Source organism: Malania oleifera, chromosome 5 (genome assembly GCF_029873635.1).
Source record: "Malania oleifera isolate guangnan ecotype guangnan chromosome 5, ASM2987363v1, whole genome shotgun sequence".
Taxonomy (NCBI): Eukaryota; Viridiplantae; Streptophyta; class Magnoliopsida; order Santalales; family Ximeniaceae; genus Malania; species Malania oleifera.
In genome coordinates, this window is record NC_080421.1 from 22,963,915 (window position 1) to 22,981,564 (window position 17,650).

Consider the following 17,650-nt stretch of genomic DNA (forward strand, 5'->3'; position numbering starts at 1 on the left):
TAATATTTACATATCGAAATAAACTATTTCTCATATAATATCAATAACAATTGAGAAAATGTACCATTAATAACATTCCCGACATCTAATGTCATACACACATCCAATATACATAAGTACATAGTTTTTATGCAGGCAAAAATCCCCAAAGATAGGGAAGATTACCCGCCCATACAAGTAGCTTCCCTCTGCTCTGGTACTAAAAACTACCTACCAGAGCACTCACCTTACTCAGTAAGCCCTTAGATGAAGTATTACCTCGCCGCTAGTGCATACATCTTTATTATTTTAAAGGCAAAGGTTTCCGAGGATCGGGATGTCTACCTGCCCATACAAGTAGCATCCCTTTGCACTGATACCAAGAAACTACCTAGCAGAGCACTCGCCTTTCTTAGCAAGCCCCCAGTGGTATGTTTACCTCGCCGCATGCACACACATACATTTTGACAATATGCTATACCATTACTATTATGTTTTAATTAAATTCACATGCACAACACATCCACACAAGAATCACGCAACTTATACTTCGTCTTCCAATGTCCTCAATACGTGGCCCACACAGAACAACTGCGTACATATCAGTACGTGGCCCACACAGGCACCTACGTACTTCTTATCTACACGTGGCCCACACAGGCACCACTACCCACACAGGGTACATAACATGGCCCACACAGGCGCCATTATCCACACATGATATAATGTGGCCCACATAGGCAACACTACCCACACAGGGTACATAACATGGCCCGCACATGCGTCATTATCAACACAGGATATAACGTGGCCCACACAGGCACCACTCTAGCTTCCGCAACACGTGGCCCACACATGCACCACTATTCACCAGTATCCAATTCTCATGACCTACCTATCATACATCAATAGAACAAGCTCCTCGACCTACCAATGTCCTACCCCATATAACTGACAATATGACAAGTTCCTCGACCTTCCAACGTCATATCATGATTTATATCTAGGTAATATAACAACCTCCTCATGCCAACGTTATACTGAGATGCATACGAATAACCAAACCAGTTAGTTCACACAGATGCATCAATGCATTTCGACATAGAAATCCAACAGATCCATTCATTTCCCACATAGTATCCCAACAGATCAATACATTTCCACACAGGAGCCAAACATAACAATTCATTTATCATGTCATAATCATTCCAAACAACCCCTCATGCAAGCCTAAATACCACAGAAATTCATTTTCAATTATTAGAAAGAAATTATTCTCATGCCACGCGGTTTTAATATCATAAGCAATTATCCTAAATATAACTTTAAACCAAAATCATCATTTTTCCAGTAATCAGGCTATTCTAAAAATCATATAGATAAATAATAAATTTCATATGCTTGTAAATAACTGGTTCACCTTAATAAAATACTAATATAATTTTATTTCCCCTTACCTGATTCCCTAAATCACACCTGCAGGGCTCCCAAAATTATACTCGAGACGCTCGCCCGAACCCTGATTCAATCAAATCAACCCCAATAAAATATTATTTTAACATTTCCTAATTTATAATAATTAAATAATAATTAATTTCTAAATAACCCATTTATCCTAATTTTGGGGCTATTTCTACAACGACCCCATGAGAAATCCGTCCCGTTAGATTTGTAGAGAATCATTCCTAGATTCTCGTGGTGGTGTTCGATCGTCAATTTGGCTTAAAATTTAAGAAAAATTGAGGTAAGAATGAGAATTTGCCTTATCTCAGGAGATATGCCTACGTTATTCCTATAACAAATCCACTTCGGTAGATATGTCGGTTGCGAAGAATGGATTCTAGTGATATTTTCAGATTTTCAATTGAGCGAGAATCCGCCGCGAAATCGTAGAAAGAAGAGGAGTGGAGAACGTGAGCTGAGAGATTTTTTTTTTTTTTCTCTTTCTTTCTTTCCTTGCTGTTCTGCGCGTGAGAAGAAATTTTCTTTTTTCTGCTTTCCTCTGCTCCAAGAAACTTAAGAATTAAGTTTTCCTTTTTTTTTTTTCTTTCTTTCCTTTATCCATACTTTAAACTTTATTATACAATAACTTTATATATACTTTTATATACATATATATACCCAAAATCCTCAAATTTCCTACTAACACATAATTTAATTAATTTTCGTAATAATATTTAATTAATTAATAATAATAAATTTTTAATAATTAATTAATTCATTTATTTTTTTAGGTTGTTACATAAGTCATGGAACTTTTGTAGAACTTGACTCATGTAGTCCTTAAAGGCAACCTGATACATCGCGAATGAGTGCTCTCTTAGTTAATTTGGATAACCCTTTAACCATAAATATGCTTCAATGTCCTAATCACCTCCTACATGAAGCTCCTTAATTTGGCCCTTTGTCCTCTCTTTGGTGCATCTAGCCTCTGCTAGCTCCATCTCTAACTACTTAACCCTCTTTATAGCATGAGCAAGCTTTTGCTTGAGGCTAGCTACCTAGCTTCTTAATTCTTTACATTGAAAGGAGTAATCTTAAGCCTGGCACCCCCTAAGATACCAAATAAAATAAAAGGACACATACCTATTGGAGAATTTGATAGCGACAAGAAAATTTGATGGGCAACGAAGGTGAAGGCTCCTAAAGATGAAGCTCCAAAAAAATTAAAATTGAGATAGCAAGTGGAAAGTTGCAAACAAAAGAAGGAAAGAAGCAAATATATAGGGAAGCATGGCATATCATTTGGAAAAAAAAGATGATGCCAAAAGTTGGCAACGAAAACTAGGCAATGACAACAATATCCATCATTTGAAAGCACCAAAGCCTCAACATTGGGAACTAGAGAAATATCCCTTCCAAAATGACGCAAGGAAGGAAATATCAGTCCAAGATAGACCAAGCACAATGAGATACTGGCAACAACTCGGTTAAGAGGAGCATGCAAGAAAACCCATTTATCTTCCAATAGCTCGGTTCAAGTTACAAGCTGTGAAAGAAGGGTCATCTATTAAGGCCAAGACCAAACTAGGTTGTGAGCCCCATCAATCGAGGTGCCCTTTGAAGGCCAATTGAGCTAGGTTAACAAAGCCAAGCTAGGTCATGGACCTTACGAATCAAGGTGCCCTTTAGAAGGCTAAAATTAACTTTTATGTGGGTCCCACAATGAAGGTGCTCCATCTTGGAGCTACAATGGCCTCCACATAGGCTCCACGACCAAGGTGCTCCACTTTGGAGCCATGATTAACCTCCACATGGACCCTATGATCGAGGTGCTCCTTTTTTGGAGTCATGACTGACCTTCACATAGGCCCCATGATTAAGGTGCTTCCTTTGGAGCCATGATTGACCTTCACTTGTGCCCCACAATCGAGGTGCTCCTCCTTGGAGCCATGATCAACCACCACATATGTTAGGCCACGATGATCTGAATCCCAAATATTTAGGAATGGACTAGGTCGTGGCAGTTGGACGGAGCCGTTATGCTCTGTTTTTTATGTTTATTTGCATGCCCTATTTTACTTATGTTCAGTTTCCCTTTTATTTTGGTTTTCTTGTATGTGGTTTTGCTTATTTAAGTAGCCAAAAGTTATCAATGAAGGAGGCATAAAATCAGTTTTATCCAAACCTTGCGGTACTTTCTAACCCGAAAAGAAAAATTATTCCAGAAATTGTGGTATGTTCTCACCAGAAGAGCATATTTTCGTGAGTGCTTTATTTGCATTTACGCTGGACTTAACGTTGGTACCAAAGCCAATGGGAACCAACAAGGAATGTATTGAACAGCTGGAGTTTGGGCTTGGTGTAGTTCAGGAGGGACTACGTCGAATGGAGTTTGGTATGACGGACAAATTTCACCATTTGGAGGAAACTCTCAATCATCTTTCAAATGTTTTGCAATCTAATAAGGAGCCTCAACTCATGGAAATCACCACCAAGAAAACCAAGATGGAGGTTGACTGATCATCTTGTCAAAATCAGCCAAGCCAGAATTTCCACGATTCTCTAGAGTCGATCCGACGGAGTGGTTTAATTGCGTGAACCAATTTTTTTAGTTCCAGAATACTCTCGAAGCCTAAAAAGTTTCTTTGGCTTCCTACCACTTGGAAGGGGAGGCCAATCAGTGGTGGTAGTGGATCCGCAGGACATTCCGAGAAGAAGGACGCGTTCTCTTGTGGGAAAATTTTGAAGATGAACTTTGGGCTTGCTTTGGGCCTCTGAAGTGCGAAGATTTTGATGAAACTCTTTCAAGGATAAAGCAGGATGGTTCTCTGTGTGATTACCAATGGGAATTCGAGCGCTTCGGCAATCGGGTACGTGGTTGGACACAAAGAGCTCTTGTGGGAACATTTATAGGTGGCTTAAAAAAGGACATCTTGAATGATATCTGAATGTTTAAGACGCAAATATTAAAGGAGGCCATCGGCCTAGCATAAATGAAATATGATCAACTTGCAAGACCTACACCACCAATGCGAGCTTCCCTAGCCATTTCCCCTGATAATCGAGTAGCCCCACCAACCCCTATCGTTTCTATTCAGCAACTCACCTGGGATGAAATGCAGCGAAGGTGAGCCCAAAACTTATGTTTTAACTACAATGACCGTTTTACTGCAAGACACAAATGTCAAGGGCCACGGATACTCATGTTGGAAGGTTACGATAGTAGCGGCAACTTGTTATGTGACAATGTCACCAAAGAACAATCAACCGAGGAGAATCATGAGAATCTTGTACATCATTGTATTGATCAATAGCGGGTCGGCTCACAATTTTATTAGTGAGCGTATGACCAACCTGGTGCGGTTACCAGTGGTGCCAATAGAAACCTTCACAGTTCGGGTTACCAATGGAAGCATCTTCCAGCCGAGGAGGCAATGTGGGAGCCAAAAAAAAAAAACCTACGAGAGATGTTCCCAAATATGGCGACAGCGATTTGAATCCCAAATATTTAGGAATGGACTAGGTCATGACAGTTGGTCGGAGCCATTATGCTATGTTTTTTACGTGTATTTGCATGCTACCAAAAGTTATCAATGAAGTAGGTAGAAAATTAGTTTTATCCAAACCTTATGGTACTTTCTCACTCGAAGAGAAAAATTATTCCAGAAATTGTGGTACATTCTCACTTGAAGAGAATATTTCTATGAGTGCTCTATTTGTATTTATGATGGACTTAACATTGTTACTTTCACACTCGAAGAAAAAAATTATTCCAGAAATTATGGTACATTCTCACCCTAAGAGAATATTCGTGAGTACTCTATTTGCATTTACGCTGGACTTAACAACATAGGTCCCACAATCGAGGTGCTTTCCCTTGGAGCCATGACCAAGCTTTATGTGACCCCATGACCAAGGTGTTCCTTTCATAAGAGGAACCAAGTTATCCCACCGTACTATAACTCTTAACTACCCATTCTCATAAATAAGTTGATACCTCCACTACGGGAGAAAGTAGTTGACCACATTTGGTATGAAGGGCCCACGTCTAAAATGTAGTTAGGAAGAGAGGAGCCAAGTAATAAAAAGGGTAAGTTCACCAAGAGAGGGGTGATTCACTTTCTCCATTCTTCTCACTCTCTCCGTACAATCTTTAACCAAAGAATTATCAATTAACTTATGCATCAAAGAGATCCCCCGGAGGCCACCGAGACTTCCTAGAGCTTACCTTTGATTTTGCATACCAGTTACTCTATTAACCTTGAACTTAATCGACCTCTAAAGTGGTAATCTACTTTCAAACATCAACAATAATATATAATTATTTTATATATTGTAATATATAACATATACTATAATATATATCATAAATATATGAATTTATGTAAATACTTGTGTATGCATGTGCGCATTCCTATATATTTGCATATACGTGTGTATATGGTAGTGAGTTAATATTATATTATTAAAATTCTTATGCTATCAAAATTTAATTCTGGACAAAGAGATGAGAACCAAAAGTGGGCTAGCTGGGGAATAAGGTTTCTCTCCGTGTAAAGAAAATCAGAATGAAATATTTCAATAAACCAATGGTTAGGGATTGGACTCGACTCTCCTGGAGCCAATTCTTGATTACCAAATGTCATCTAATGATTACTATGATTAATTAAGTTTAGTTGCTTTAATTAAATTGGTGAGAGTTTGAGCCCGCAGAGACGGTGGATGGTGAGAGTTCTCTGTGAGTCATCAGGAACCGTGGATAGTAATGGAGATGTGTCCTGGGGGTTGGGTTGACCGAACGTCCAACTGATGCACGGAAGCTGTATCCACATTTCGGACTTTGCCCTGATTAACGAGATCTGAGGGTGAAGGACGCTGATCCGTAGGTTTGGTGCCGCACCTGGGGGTCTGAAGGATTCGTTGGTGGCTGGAGTTTTTATGTAATCCAAAAAAAAAAAATAGAACCCGACTAATGCAAGTGTTTTCCAACTTTACTAATTTTAGTTTTTATTTTTAATTTTATTTTAAAATTTTAAAAACAGTATTTATCTATGTGTACTAAATTTAATAAATGCTAATAATAAATGATGAACTAGATAAATAATAATAATTATTTAGTCACATAAAAATGATTAATAAGTATTTGTAAAATAAATAATATTTACCTGCACTCATAAAAATTAAAATTATAAGAGAATTAAATGCAAACTACAAAATTTATTTATTGTAATGCATTATTAGTTTGCTTAAGATATGTAATATATTAAATATTAATTAATTTATATTCTTACTCTCTAATACATTATGATTTTGCTATACTTTAGATATAAACCATCCAATATTGCTTATAAAACTCACTTAAAATAAAAAAGGTTTTGAATATTTATACAAAATAAAGAAGTTTTTACATTATTTATTTTATTAAAAAAATTTTCATGTTTATTTATAATTATATTCAATGCTTGAATTATTTTATCTATAAAATTGATACACAATATAAATTTTATAAACCTACTCTAAATTATTATAATTTTCTATCATATTATACTTTTTATTTATTATATAAATTTTATTTATTTTGTTAAATAATTTATATAGTAACATAAAATTATATATTTAATATACAAAATTTATAGATAAATAGATTTTTAAATATTTTATTTATATATCTAATAAGTAATTATAAAATTTATTTATAATTCTTATGATTTAATAATATATTTATAAAAAATTAGCTAAAATTTATAAATTATTGAAAATTATTAAGAAGCAATTGACAAGTTTGCAGACTTTGAACATAGTTGGTCAAAATTATGATTCAATAAAAATAATAATTTAAATATAAATCATCGCATATAAAACTCACTAAAAAAATAGAAGTTTTTAAATATTTATATAAGATAAAGAAGCTTAAAACTTTCTCATAAATTTAAAAATAAAAAAAAATAAAAAAAAGTACATGTGACGTACGTATTAAATAGAGATTTCAATGTCTTAAAACAAATCAATCATGCATTATGTTATTTCTTTTTTAAATGCAAAAAATATGGGTGTACAATTGCACTAATTATCAGAAAAAGTAAATTTCACTTATTTGGAAAATGATAATGTCGTACAAATTAATTTTTTATTTTTTTGTTACATAAGAATTTTAACCATCAACAAACTCTTTGGATCTCTTAGTGCGACACCAAACTTACGGATCAGCGTCCTCTCTTAGGTCTTACTGATTAGATAAAATTCGAAATACGGACACGACTTCCGTACATCAATTAGACGTCGGTCAACTTGATCCTCAGGACACATCTCCATTCCCATCCACGGTCTCTACTAGCTCATAGAGAAATCTCATTATCCACGGTCCCTGTTGGCTCACAGAGCAAACTCTCACCATTCACAGTTACCACTAGTTCCATGGGTGTATCTATTTGGAGTTGAACTTCCGATATTTTTTCTTATGTGTTGATGCCTTTTCACTGCGTCATGCCCGTGAGGGGTGTCGTACGATTTAATTGAACCATCATAAAATTGGTTGAATTTTTTTCTAAAAAGAATCAATTGAAATGTTTTGAATTTTAATTTTAGTTATTTATAGAAGGAATACAATGAAAAGATCAAAACTAGAATAACCAACCACATTCAGAAAATTGGATGGTTTGATTTCCAACCCGTCATCTCTTCAGCAAAGATATTTTTCCTTCAAAAAAAGAAAGAAAATAAAAGAGTCCATCAATGCTAAATATTACAATTTTTAATTGGATAAAGATTTCTGAATTCGACGCCAAAGATTCATTCCTAATTAGCTGCTAAGAAGTCGAAGAATGTTGATTTGTAATTCCGAAAAATCTTAACAAATCAGAATGATGATGAATGATTTGAATAGAAATTATTCAAAAAATGGAGAGGTAGAAGAAAGAAAAAAGGCTGCAGTTTGAGGAAGCACAGAGGAAGAGGAGGTTTCTGCAAATCAACGCTTCGCTTCACGCGTAGAGTAGGGTAGTAGCAGTGGTCTTCCTACGCGGCATCTTCCGGGACTTTCTTCTTTTCTCTTTCTCTCTCTACCCACAAAGCCCACCCACGTTCTCTCTCTCTATAAACCCCCTTTGCGCTCTTTCTCTCTCTAAAACTGCAAAACGTCAAGCCTTGAGAAGACCCTTAATCGCAAAGATTCTTGCACGGTACAATCTCCAACATTCTCTGGGATCAAACTCGTGAGTTGTACAGCGACGTGGGCACACAGAGAAGAAGAAGAACAAGAACAAGGAGATGTTGCGGTCGTGTTACAGGCCGTTCGAGCGATGTCTGGGGCGACGAGGCGATGGGCTGTTGTGGCATATGGACTTGAAGCCTCATGCGTCGGGGGACTTTTCGATTGCCGTGGTGCAGGCTAACTCTAGCCTTGAAGATCAGGGCCAAGTGTTCACGTCGCCGTCCGCCACCTATGTTGGCATCTACGACGGCCATGGCGGCCCCGAAGCGTCCCGATTTGTTAACAATAATCTCTTCCCTCACCTTCATAGTGAGCCCTTTATATTTATATATATGAACTGTTCCCTACTCTGTCTTTCCAATTTTTCGTTTAAAATTTTCAATTGAAATTTTCACCTCGCTATGTATCTAAGTAATTTGTTCAATTCGTTTCAGAATTTGCCACGGAGCAAGGGGGGTTATCGGCGGATGTGATAAAGAAGGCGTTTGATGCTACTGAAGAAGAGTTTTTGCATTTGGTGAAGCGATCATTGCCGGCTCATCCGCAGATTGCATCGGTAGGATCGTGCTGTCTTGTGGGCGCAATTTCGAACGGCGTATTGTATGTGGCAAACCTCGGGGACTCGAGGGCGGTTCTCGGCCGGAGGAACCCGAGGGAGGAGAGGAGCGCGGTGGCGGCGGAGCGGTTGTCGACGGACCACAACGTTGCAGTTGAGGAGGTGAGGAGGGAGGTTGAGGCGCTTCACCCTGACGATTCCCATATTGTGGTGTACACCCGTGGTGTGTGGAGAATAAAGGGCATCATTCAGGTAAAATGGGTTTTCTGTTCTTGCTTTGATTAATGTATTGGCCTCAAAATATTATAGTTTTTGGAAATTTGTAGTAGGCTCAAATAGAAAATTGGGTTTAAGTTTTGTTTTTGTTTTGTTCCTTTCTTTTTTCTTTTTCTTTTTTTTTTGTCTTCGGGTTTTATGGTAGGGTTTATTTTAGGTTGTATTAATAATATCTATGTGCATTTTTGGAAATTCCAATATATTGATGGTTTGATATGAACTATCTGGAGTTTGGACTTTGGACAGTAAACAACTTGAAAGTGTTTCTGACTTGAAACAGTTCAAGGCTCCTCAAAGCATTTTGATGCAACTTCATGAAGGTCATTGTTTGATGTAGATGGTTATTGTTCTTAAGTTGCTCCTGGTCTGTCTTCATTTTTTTTTTTTTTTTTTGTTTCTGCAATTTATGCTATAAATCTTCAAAGCTCGTTGTGATTTCAGTGCTGTACCCTTTGGAGTTTCATGAGTGTAAATTTCCAAATTTCCTTTTCTAGTAATTGGGTCTTGAGTTAAAATAGAGGGACAATTGAAGGCATCGGATCACCAGTTCTTTATGTGTAGGTGCGTTTTTTAGAAGTATTCGTGTACAGATTGGTGTGTTTTTCAGGAACTTCTTAGCTCCGGTGTAGCAGGACAATTATTCCTTCCCTATATCGCGTGATTAAGATGAGGGTCACGGTGTGAGGCATTATATTTTCAATTTGACTATTTTACGGGTGGAAGTTTGGTGTTTGGTGACTCCAAAAAATGCAGCTTGTTTTAGAATGCTTTTCAGTATGCTGAAGCAAGGGTTTTCTATTTGTGGGATTATCAGTTTTGCTGCACAAAGCATGAGACTATGTTTAGGGGGCAAGAGGAAGTAGATTTAAGTATTGCAGATGTAACATAGTGTAATAGTATTACATTATGTATTGTATACTATTACATTTTGTTATATCTCGAGCTGAAGGCCCCATTTAGTTGTTTGAAACTCTCATCCATTACTTTTTCAAGTAAATCTATGGATTTTGTTGGATATGTTTGTTATAAAGTATTTTTTTTTCTTGGTAGGCAATTCAAAAGAAGTTGAATAATATGAGCTGTGTAGAATATATGCTTGTCTTCTTCATCTAATTGGTGACAGGAAAAAAGCTTTTCCTTTCTTTCATTCTTTATCTCTTCTCCTTTACTTTCCCTTCTATTAGTTTGCACCTGTATTATTTACGTTTCTGCTGCCCAGACTGCCTTAATAATGAAGAACATTCTGTCTTGTACCATGCTGTTTTTTTAATTATTTTTTAATTGCAACTTATCTTTCCAGGACAAAAATGCATGCCCCTACAAATTTTTTTGTCTATTGTTTAGTAATATAAATAAACAGCAATCTGATTATTCTTGTGCAATATAAATGGCTTAAGTTTGTATATCCTATTGTTTTTATCTAAAGTATTTGCTATCATATCATTGTCTTGTTTTTGTGTTGGCCTGTGAACTGGGAATTTACTCCCATGTGCAATGATGCTGGACAAATCTATTGTTATGAACGGTATAATATGCATAATCTAGGAAGAAAAAATAACATGGACTATTATTTTCTATCTTCCTGCTATCATCAATAAATTTAAAAACTCAATTGCCACTTTATCTCATTACCCTGATTGCTTTAGTTTTCTGTTTCCTTCTGCTTTATAAAAAGAAATTTATTTAGCATCGTCTGCTAAAGTGAACTGTTTTAGGTAAGGGTCAAACCTTTCCCTTTCTTTTGCCAGGAATCAAATGCTCCACATCTTTGTTTAGGGCCAAATTTTAAAAGTTATATGTTTTCCATGAATTACAGTGGTACAAAGAGAACTGAGAATAAAAAATAATAACATGATTTGATCAATAATTTTTATTCCTCTTCTATTGCATCTTGAACATCTAGAAGGCTATTGCTCTGAATTGATAGGAAGTTTATTTAAATAGAGGATTCTAATTTTTGTCTCAGCTTTTGAGGCGCACATGGAATTTAGTGTCCTGATTTCTTTTCTTTTATAATTTTATTGGAATCAAGTGAGTGCGTTTCTTTTGCTAGCTGAACCTTGACATCCCAAAACTTCAATGCTTGTGATGTAAAATGCTAATCTGAATGCTTTTACCCCTTTTCAGGTTTCACGATCTATTGGTGACGTCTATTTGAAGAAACCTGAGTTTAACAGAGACCCAATTTACCAACAATTTGGAAACCCTGTTCCTTTGAAGCGACCTGTAATAACATCAGAACCCTCAATCCTTATAAGAAAGCTTAGGCCACAGGACTTATTCCTGATTTTTGCATCAGACGGCCTCTGGGAACAATTGAGTGACGAAGCTGCTGTAGAAATCGTTTTCAATAATCCAAGAGTTGTGAGTAACCCTGTTTGATCTATTTCTTAAATAGTTACATTACCAGTGCATTTGCTTTAATATACATTATGTCAAAAGCACTGTTTGCTGTATTTTATTTTGGCCACTGATTTAAACCACTTTCTGTTGTTGAGATTTATCGCCTCCCTTAAACCCTTTCAAACTGGATTACAGAAACGAAATGGCCCTACTCTTGTTTTTCTTTTATCATCTTTTCCAATGGAAGTTAAGTAGTGAACTTCAATTTTAATTGCATTTGAAGATAGCGTATTCCTTTTTAGACATCACCAAAACTGAAATTGTGATGCCATCATTTATCAACTCGCTGACTCTTTTTACTTGAAAATTTCACTATAAAATAAAACTCTTCCGTTCTTTACATATTGTGGACAAGAAAAATTATTGCTGCGATGTACTGAATTTCAGAACTGGGATTTTTGAGCTCATGTTCTAAGTTTCCAGAAAAATGCTTTCCGCTAGGGTTTTATGGTGAGTTCTGTAACATACTGTTTAATGTTATTGGTTGGCGCAATACTTGCAGGGAATAGCCAAGAGGTTGGTGAGAGCAGCTCTTCAAGAGGCCGCAAAGAAGCGAGAGATGATATATGATGACATAAAGCAAATTGGAAAGGGAATTAGGCGCCATTTCCATGATGATATCACGGTGATCGTGGTGTATCTTGATCACCACAGAGGATCCTCGAATCGAAGATTTAAGCACAGTACCGTTGGCTGCACCAATGCGCCTGTTGATATCTTCACCCTGAATACAGATGAAACAAGGAAGAATCGGCTTTCCTCAATTCCCTGAAACACAAAATACGTCAACTTCACTGATTGTACAGGTATATTAATAACAGAAGAAAAAAATGCTGGGTGGTGTGTTGATGCTGCTGAATGGAAGGGATTAATGAGCCATAGAAAGAAAAAAAAAAAAAAAAAAAAATACATTGTAGATAATTGAGTCAACAGTAAGGCTGCAGTTGGTTTTCAACTGAATGTCTTAACACAAATTTTCTTATTCTCTAGGGCACTAGTTTCATCATACTATTACTATCCTGTGAACAGTGCATTCCTGGTACTGAAGCTCCATTTTGGCTATTTATGTTTTCTTTTCAATGAATACCTACCTGATTTTACCAAGTAAAGAATTCCCTTTTTGTTGAGGTTTTTTTTATTATTTTGCTTGCCCATCGTGGTTCTCATTTTTCTACAGCTTGTAGGTAGGGGTGGGAAACTTGTATCGAGTCCAAGCGAGGGGTGGAAATCCACTGCGGGCTGAATGGTGAAAACAGAGTTTGATTTGTCGGGTGTAAATAGAAACTGGGACTTGGTTTTCACCAACAATGAGAATGACTTTTGGTCTACAAAAGCTATCTGCGGTATTGGACTTGGACCCTCATCATGACCCTTTATTGAATCTATTTTTTTGCAATTTCCACAATATACATTAATATTACCACAGATGGTCTCAAAAACAGTTGCTTTAGACGACCAAAATTTCTATTGCAAATCTGCAACGATGGAAGTTTTCGTGTTCCAAGTAGAAAACTAATGGGGAAATTATGACTTGGTCATAGATTGTGCTTGCACAAGGAAGCTAGCACATGCTGTTGACTAGAAATTCTTTTCTTTACTCGGGACGTGTATCGTGTTATGTGCCTGTAAACTGCGTCGTCACTATTCGTTTGACGAGTTTTATCATGTGAAAGTAACTAGATGAATGCTGGTTGCTTTAAAAAATGATAAAGTGACATTTGAATTATTGAAATAAATATGTATTTGGCTGGTGTGGGGTCTCAAAAAAATTAAAAAAAAAAAAAAAAAAAAAATCTATTTTGAATCTTTGGGCCATGGATTTACTTTTTAGTGGTTTGAAGATTTGGAGAGGTTATTTTTCTATTCTTTCAAGTTCAATGGACTCTGAATTCACCTCATAAAAGGATGCCTTAGTGACTTCATTACGGAAGAAAAGGGGTTATGAAATAGGAGATGAGTTATTTTTCTATTCTTTCATGTTCAATGTATTCTGAATTCACCTCATAAAAGGATGCCTTAGTGACTTCATTACGGAAGAAAAGGGGTTATGAAATAGGAGATGAATTATTTTTCTATTTTTTCAAGTTCAATTAATTCTGAATTCACCTCATAAAAGGATGCCTTAGTGACTTCATTACGGAAGAAAAGGGGTTATGAAATAGGAGATGAGTTATTTTTCTATTCTTTCAAGTTCAATGAACTCTGAATTCACCTCATAAAAGGATGCCTTAGTGACTTCATTACGGAAGAAAATGGGTTATGAAATAGGAGATGAGTTATTTTTCTATTCTTTCAAGTTCAATGAACTCTGAATTCACCTCATAAAAGGTTGCCTTAGTGACTTCATTACGGAAGAAAAGGGGTTATGAAATATGAGATGAGTTATTTTTCTATTCTTTCAAGTTCAATGAACTCTGAATTCACCTCATAAAAGGATGCCTTAGTGACTTCATTACGGAAGAAAAGGGGTGGGAAATGAGTTTAAAAGGAACATGTGTAATAGAAAAAATCAAAAATTAAAGAAAATTAAAAGTTAGAGCATTCATGATCCAATGCAAAGAGAGACAGAGAGAGAGAGAGTTGCCGCACAAGAGGCCAAAAGACCAACCTTTGCCTTTATGTTTTTATGTATATATATATTGAATACAATTTGAACTAATGAATAAACCTAATCCTAATAATGATACAAAAACTAAAGTGCCCCTTACCTAAAATATTACAATATATAGAATATGATCCAACATCCCCCCCTCAAACTCACGATGGTGCACCGAGAAGCATCGAGAGTTTGTCGAGTAGAAATTGGAAACGACAAATAGTGTGAGATTTTGTGAAGACGTCAGCCAACTACAAGGTATAGGAAATGAATGAGAGTGAAATGGAACTAAGGCGAAGATGATGATGTGTGAGATGAAAATCAATTTCAATATGCTTAGTATGTTCATGAAAGGCATAATTATGAGCAATCTGAATAGGACTGGTGTTGTCATAATACATAGGAGTGGGTTCAGCATGAAAGACATCCATGTCAGCAAGTAACCAATGCAACCAAACTATTTTAGTAATAGTTGAAGCCATGGCACAATATTCAGTCTTGGTAGAAGAACAAGAAACTAAAGATTACTTCTTGCTTTTCCAGGAAATAAGGGAGTTACCAAGAAAAATACAATTGCGGACTTGCAGTTTGTAAGATCTCCAGCCCAGATCTCCAGCCCAATCAACATCAAAATAAGCACGAAGTTCTAAAGTAGATGTAGAAAAGAGTAATATACTCTGATATAATGTCCCTATGATATAACGTAAGATACGGAGAACAACAAACCAATGGATCGTAGTGAGAGAGGAGACAAATTGATTGACAATATGAACCGCATATGTAATATTAGGTAGAGTGATAGAGAGTTAAACCAAACTACCAACAATAGTATGACAGAGTTGTGGATCCGCCAATGGAACCCCATCAAAAGAGGTATAATGAGCATTAAGTTCAAGAGGAGTTTCTACAATTCGACTATCAGTAAGATGGGCTTTTTGAATGACATCTGCTGCATATTTAGACTGAGAGAGATGATAACTTTTAGGAGAATAGACTACCTCAATGCCAAGAAAGTATCTCAAGGGTCCGAAATCATTCATTTCAAAGTGGTGGTGCAGCTCTGATTTCAACTTTGCAATCCCACCTGTATCATCTCCAGTTAAAATCATATCATCTACATAAAGAAGGAGAATAATATGCCCAGCAGATATGGAACGAGTAAACAAGGTAGAATCATGATCACTTGAGCGAAAGACAAAAGAACAAAGCACTTCAGAGAACTTCTCAAACCAACCCCTGGGAGCTTGTTTAAGACCATACAAAGCTTTTCTTAGTCTACAAACCTCCACTGGATTATGAGGAACACCAGGGGGTGGAGACATATAAACTTCTTCTTTGAGATCCCCATTTAGAAAGGTATTCTTTACATCTAACTGTGAGATGTTCCACTGGTAAACAAAATCTACAGCAATCAAACTACGTACATATGTCATTTTAGCAGCTGGTGCAAATATCTCCTCATAATCAAAACCAACTTTTTGAGTAAACCCTTTTGCAACTAAATGGCCTTATATCTTATAACAGAACTATCAGACTTAGTTTTGATCTTATAGATGCAGTGACATCCCACTACCGTTTTACCAAGAGGAAGAGGTAACAACTCCCACGTGTTGGTCTTATACAAAGCAGCAAGTTCTTCATTTATAGCACGTTGCTAAAGAGGGTCAAGAGCTGCCTCCTTATAGGAAGTAGGCTCACAATGGGAATGAAGAGAAACTAAAAAAGTAGCAAGACTAGAAGAATAACAAGAATGAGACACAAGAACATATGAATCAAGATGAGTAGGGGGCTTACCAAGTCGGTTTGGATAACGAGAAAATGCAGGGTCCACATGCTTGAAAGATGAAGAGGAGTCCACCAAGGAGGATGGTGGATTTGTATCTGCAGAAGAAAATGAAGGACAAGTAGAAGAAATGGGAACAATAGAATTTGAAGAAGTGGGATTGAAGGAAGGGACAGTGCCATATGAATAAGTTTTGAGTCATAAATTAGTTTAAATAGGAGGTAGATTAGATTGATCAAGTTGTAATTTCAAACAAATGAAGGAGGCTTGCAAAGAATGAGTCTACCTAATATATAATAGATGTCAATTTAGTCCTCACAAAGTAGTTTGAATTCCAAAAATCACAAACTTGGAGGGAGAAAGGGCATTGACAATTGGCTTGAGCTAAATTACAACTTCTATGAACTAAAATTACAACTCTTCAAGTAGAACAATGTTTAGATAGACTAATTGGTCGAAAAAAAAAAAAACATAAGCACCCTAAAGTTGACTTCTTAATTTATTTTTAATGACTAGTTGGTTCCTTCTTAATTGCTTAATTGTAGCTAACAAAACTTACACTTAAGAACATCTCCAAATTTTTAATGCACTCATTTCGAGTATGATAACAACTCGTACGCAACAAGTTCGATAAGTCCCAACAAAGTTCAAGGCTTATTGTTTCAACTAGCTTGAATTACCTTTACAATTTCTTTCAACTAATTTACAACTCCATTAAACTAGACTTCTCCATATATAAAGGATTATCGTTGTTTCAAACCACTCATGGCACCACTTTTGCACATAGTGGGGTTCAATAAGTTCCACCAATTAAGTGTTAGGAGCCGAAATGACACAATTACAATTAACTAGAACTACATTAATGACTATTGTGCATTTATATCTCCCTTTAACTAAACTTACAACTTGATCCACAAGGATACGTAAGGAGATATGTTGTTTGTGACCTCCCAAGATATAACATTCGAATGTGGTAGTGCGGGCTGCGGGAGTGTCTCTCACGAGGTCAGGTGTTCAAACCCTCTCGATTTCATTTTGGCCCTTGGATTCCTGAAATTTACCTCCCTTTGAAGTTGTGGGGTCGGCTTCAAGGGGTGCAGGACTAGTCACGTGGACCGTAAAATGGACACGTGGAAATCCGGTGCCTAATCCAAAAAAAAAAACACGAAATGATGCAGTTAGAAATAACTTGAATTGCATTTATAATCATAATTACCTTCAACAATATTTATTACTTCTTCTAAGAAAGATTAATGATGTTTGGGACCTTACAAGTCTATCCTCACACCACACAGTATGATAAGCTCCAATTGAGTGGGAGAAAGCCATATGATGCAATTAAATTAACTATAGTTAAACTTCCTTGATCGTGAAAGTTTAGGTTGATTAGTATTTTAATAACTA

The 17,650-nt window shown here is 36.3% G+C and overlaps 1 protein-coding gene across 3 annotated transcripts; it reads left to right on the plus strand.

The window, feature by feature from the left end:
* The first annotated feature begins 8,071 nt into the window (after positions 1-8,071).
* On the plus strand, positions 8,072-13,464 carry LOC131155678 (probable protein phosphatase 2C 63). Of its 3 annotated transcripts, none has more exons than XM_058108979.1 (5): positions 8,164-8,941; positions 9,067-9,440; positions 11,592-11,828; positions 12,370-12,673; positions 13,052-13,464. In XM_058108979.1, the coding sequence occupies exons 1-4, from the start codon at positions 8,689-8,691 to the stop codon at positions 12,637-12,639; spliced, it is 1,134 nt and encodes a 377-aa protein (XP_057964962.1). In that variant the 5' UTR covers positions 8,164-8,688; the 3' UTR covers positions 12,640-12,673; positions 13,052-13,464. The 3 variants fall into 3 exon arrangements, with proteins under 3 accessions (XP_057964960.1, XP_057964962.1, XP_057964961.1); XM_058108978.1 differs by having other exon boundaries at positions 8,214-8,941; positions 13,045-13,464; XM_058108977.1 differs by lacking the exon at positions 13,052-13,464 and having other exon boundaries at positions 8,072-8,941; positions 12,370-12,976.
* Positions 13,465-17,650: the final 4,186 nt, after the last annotated feature.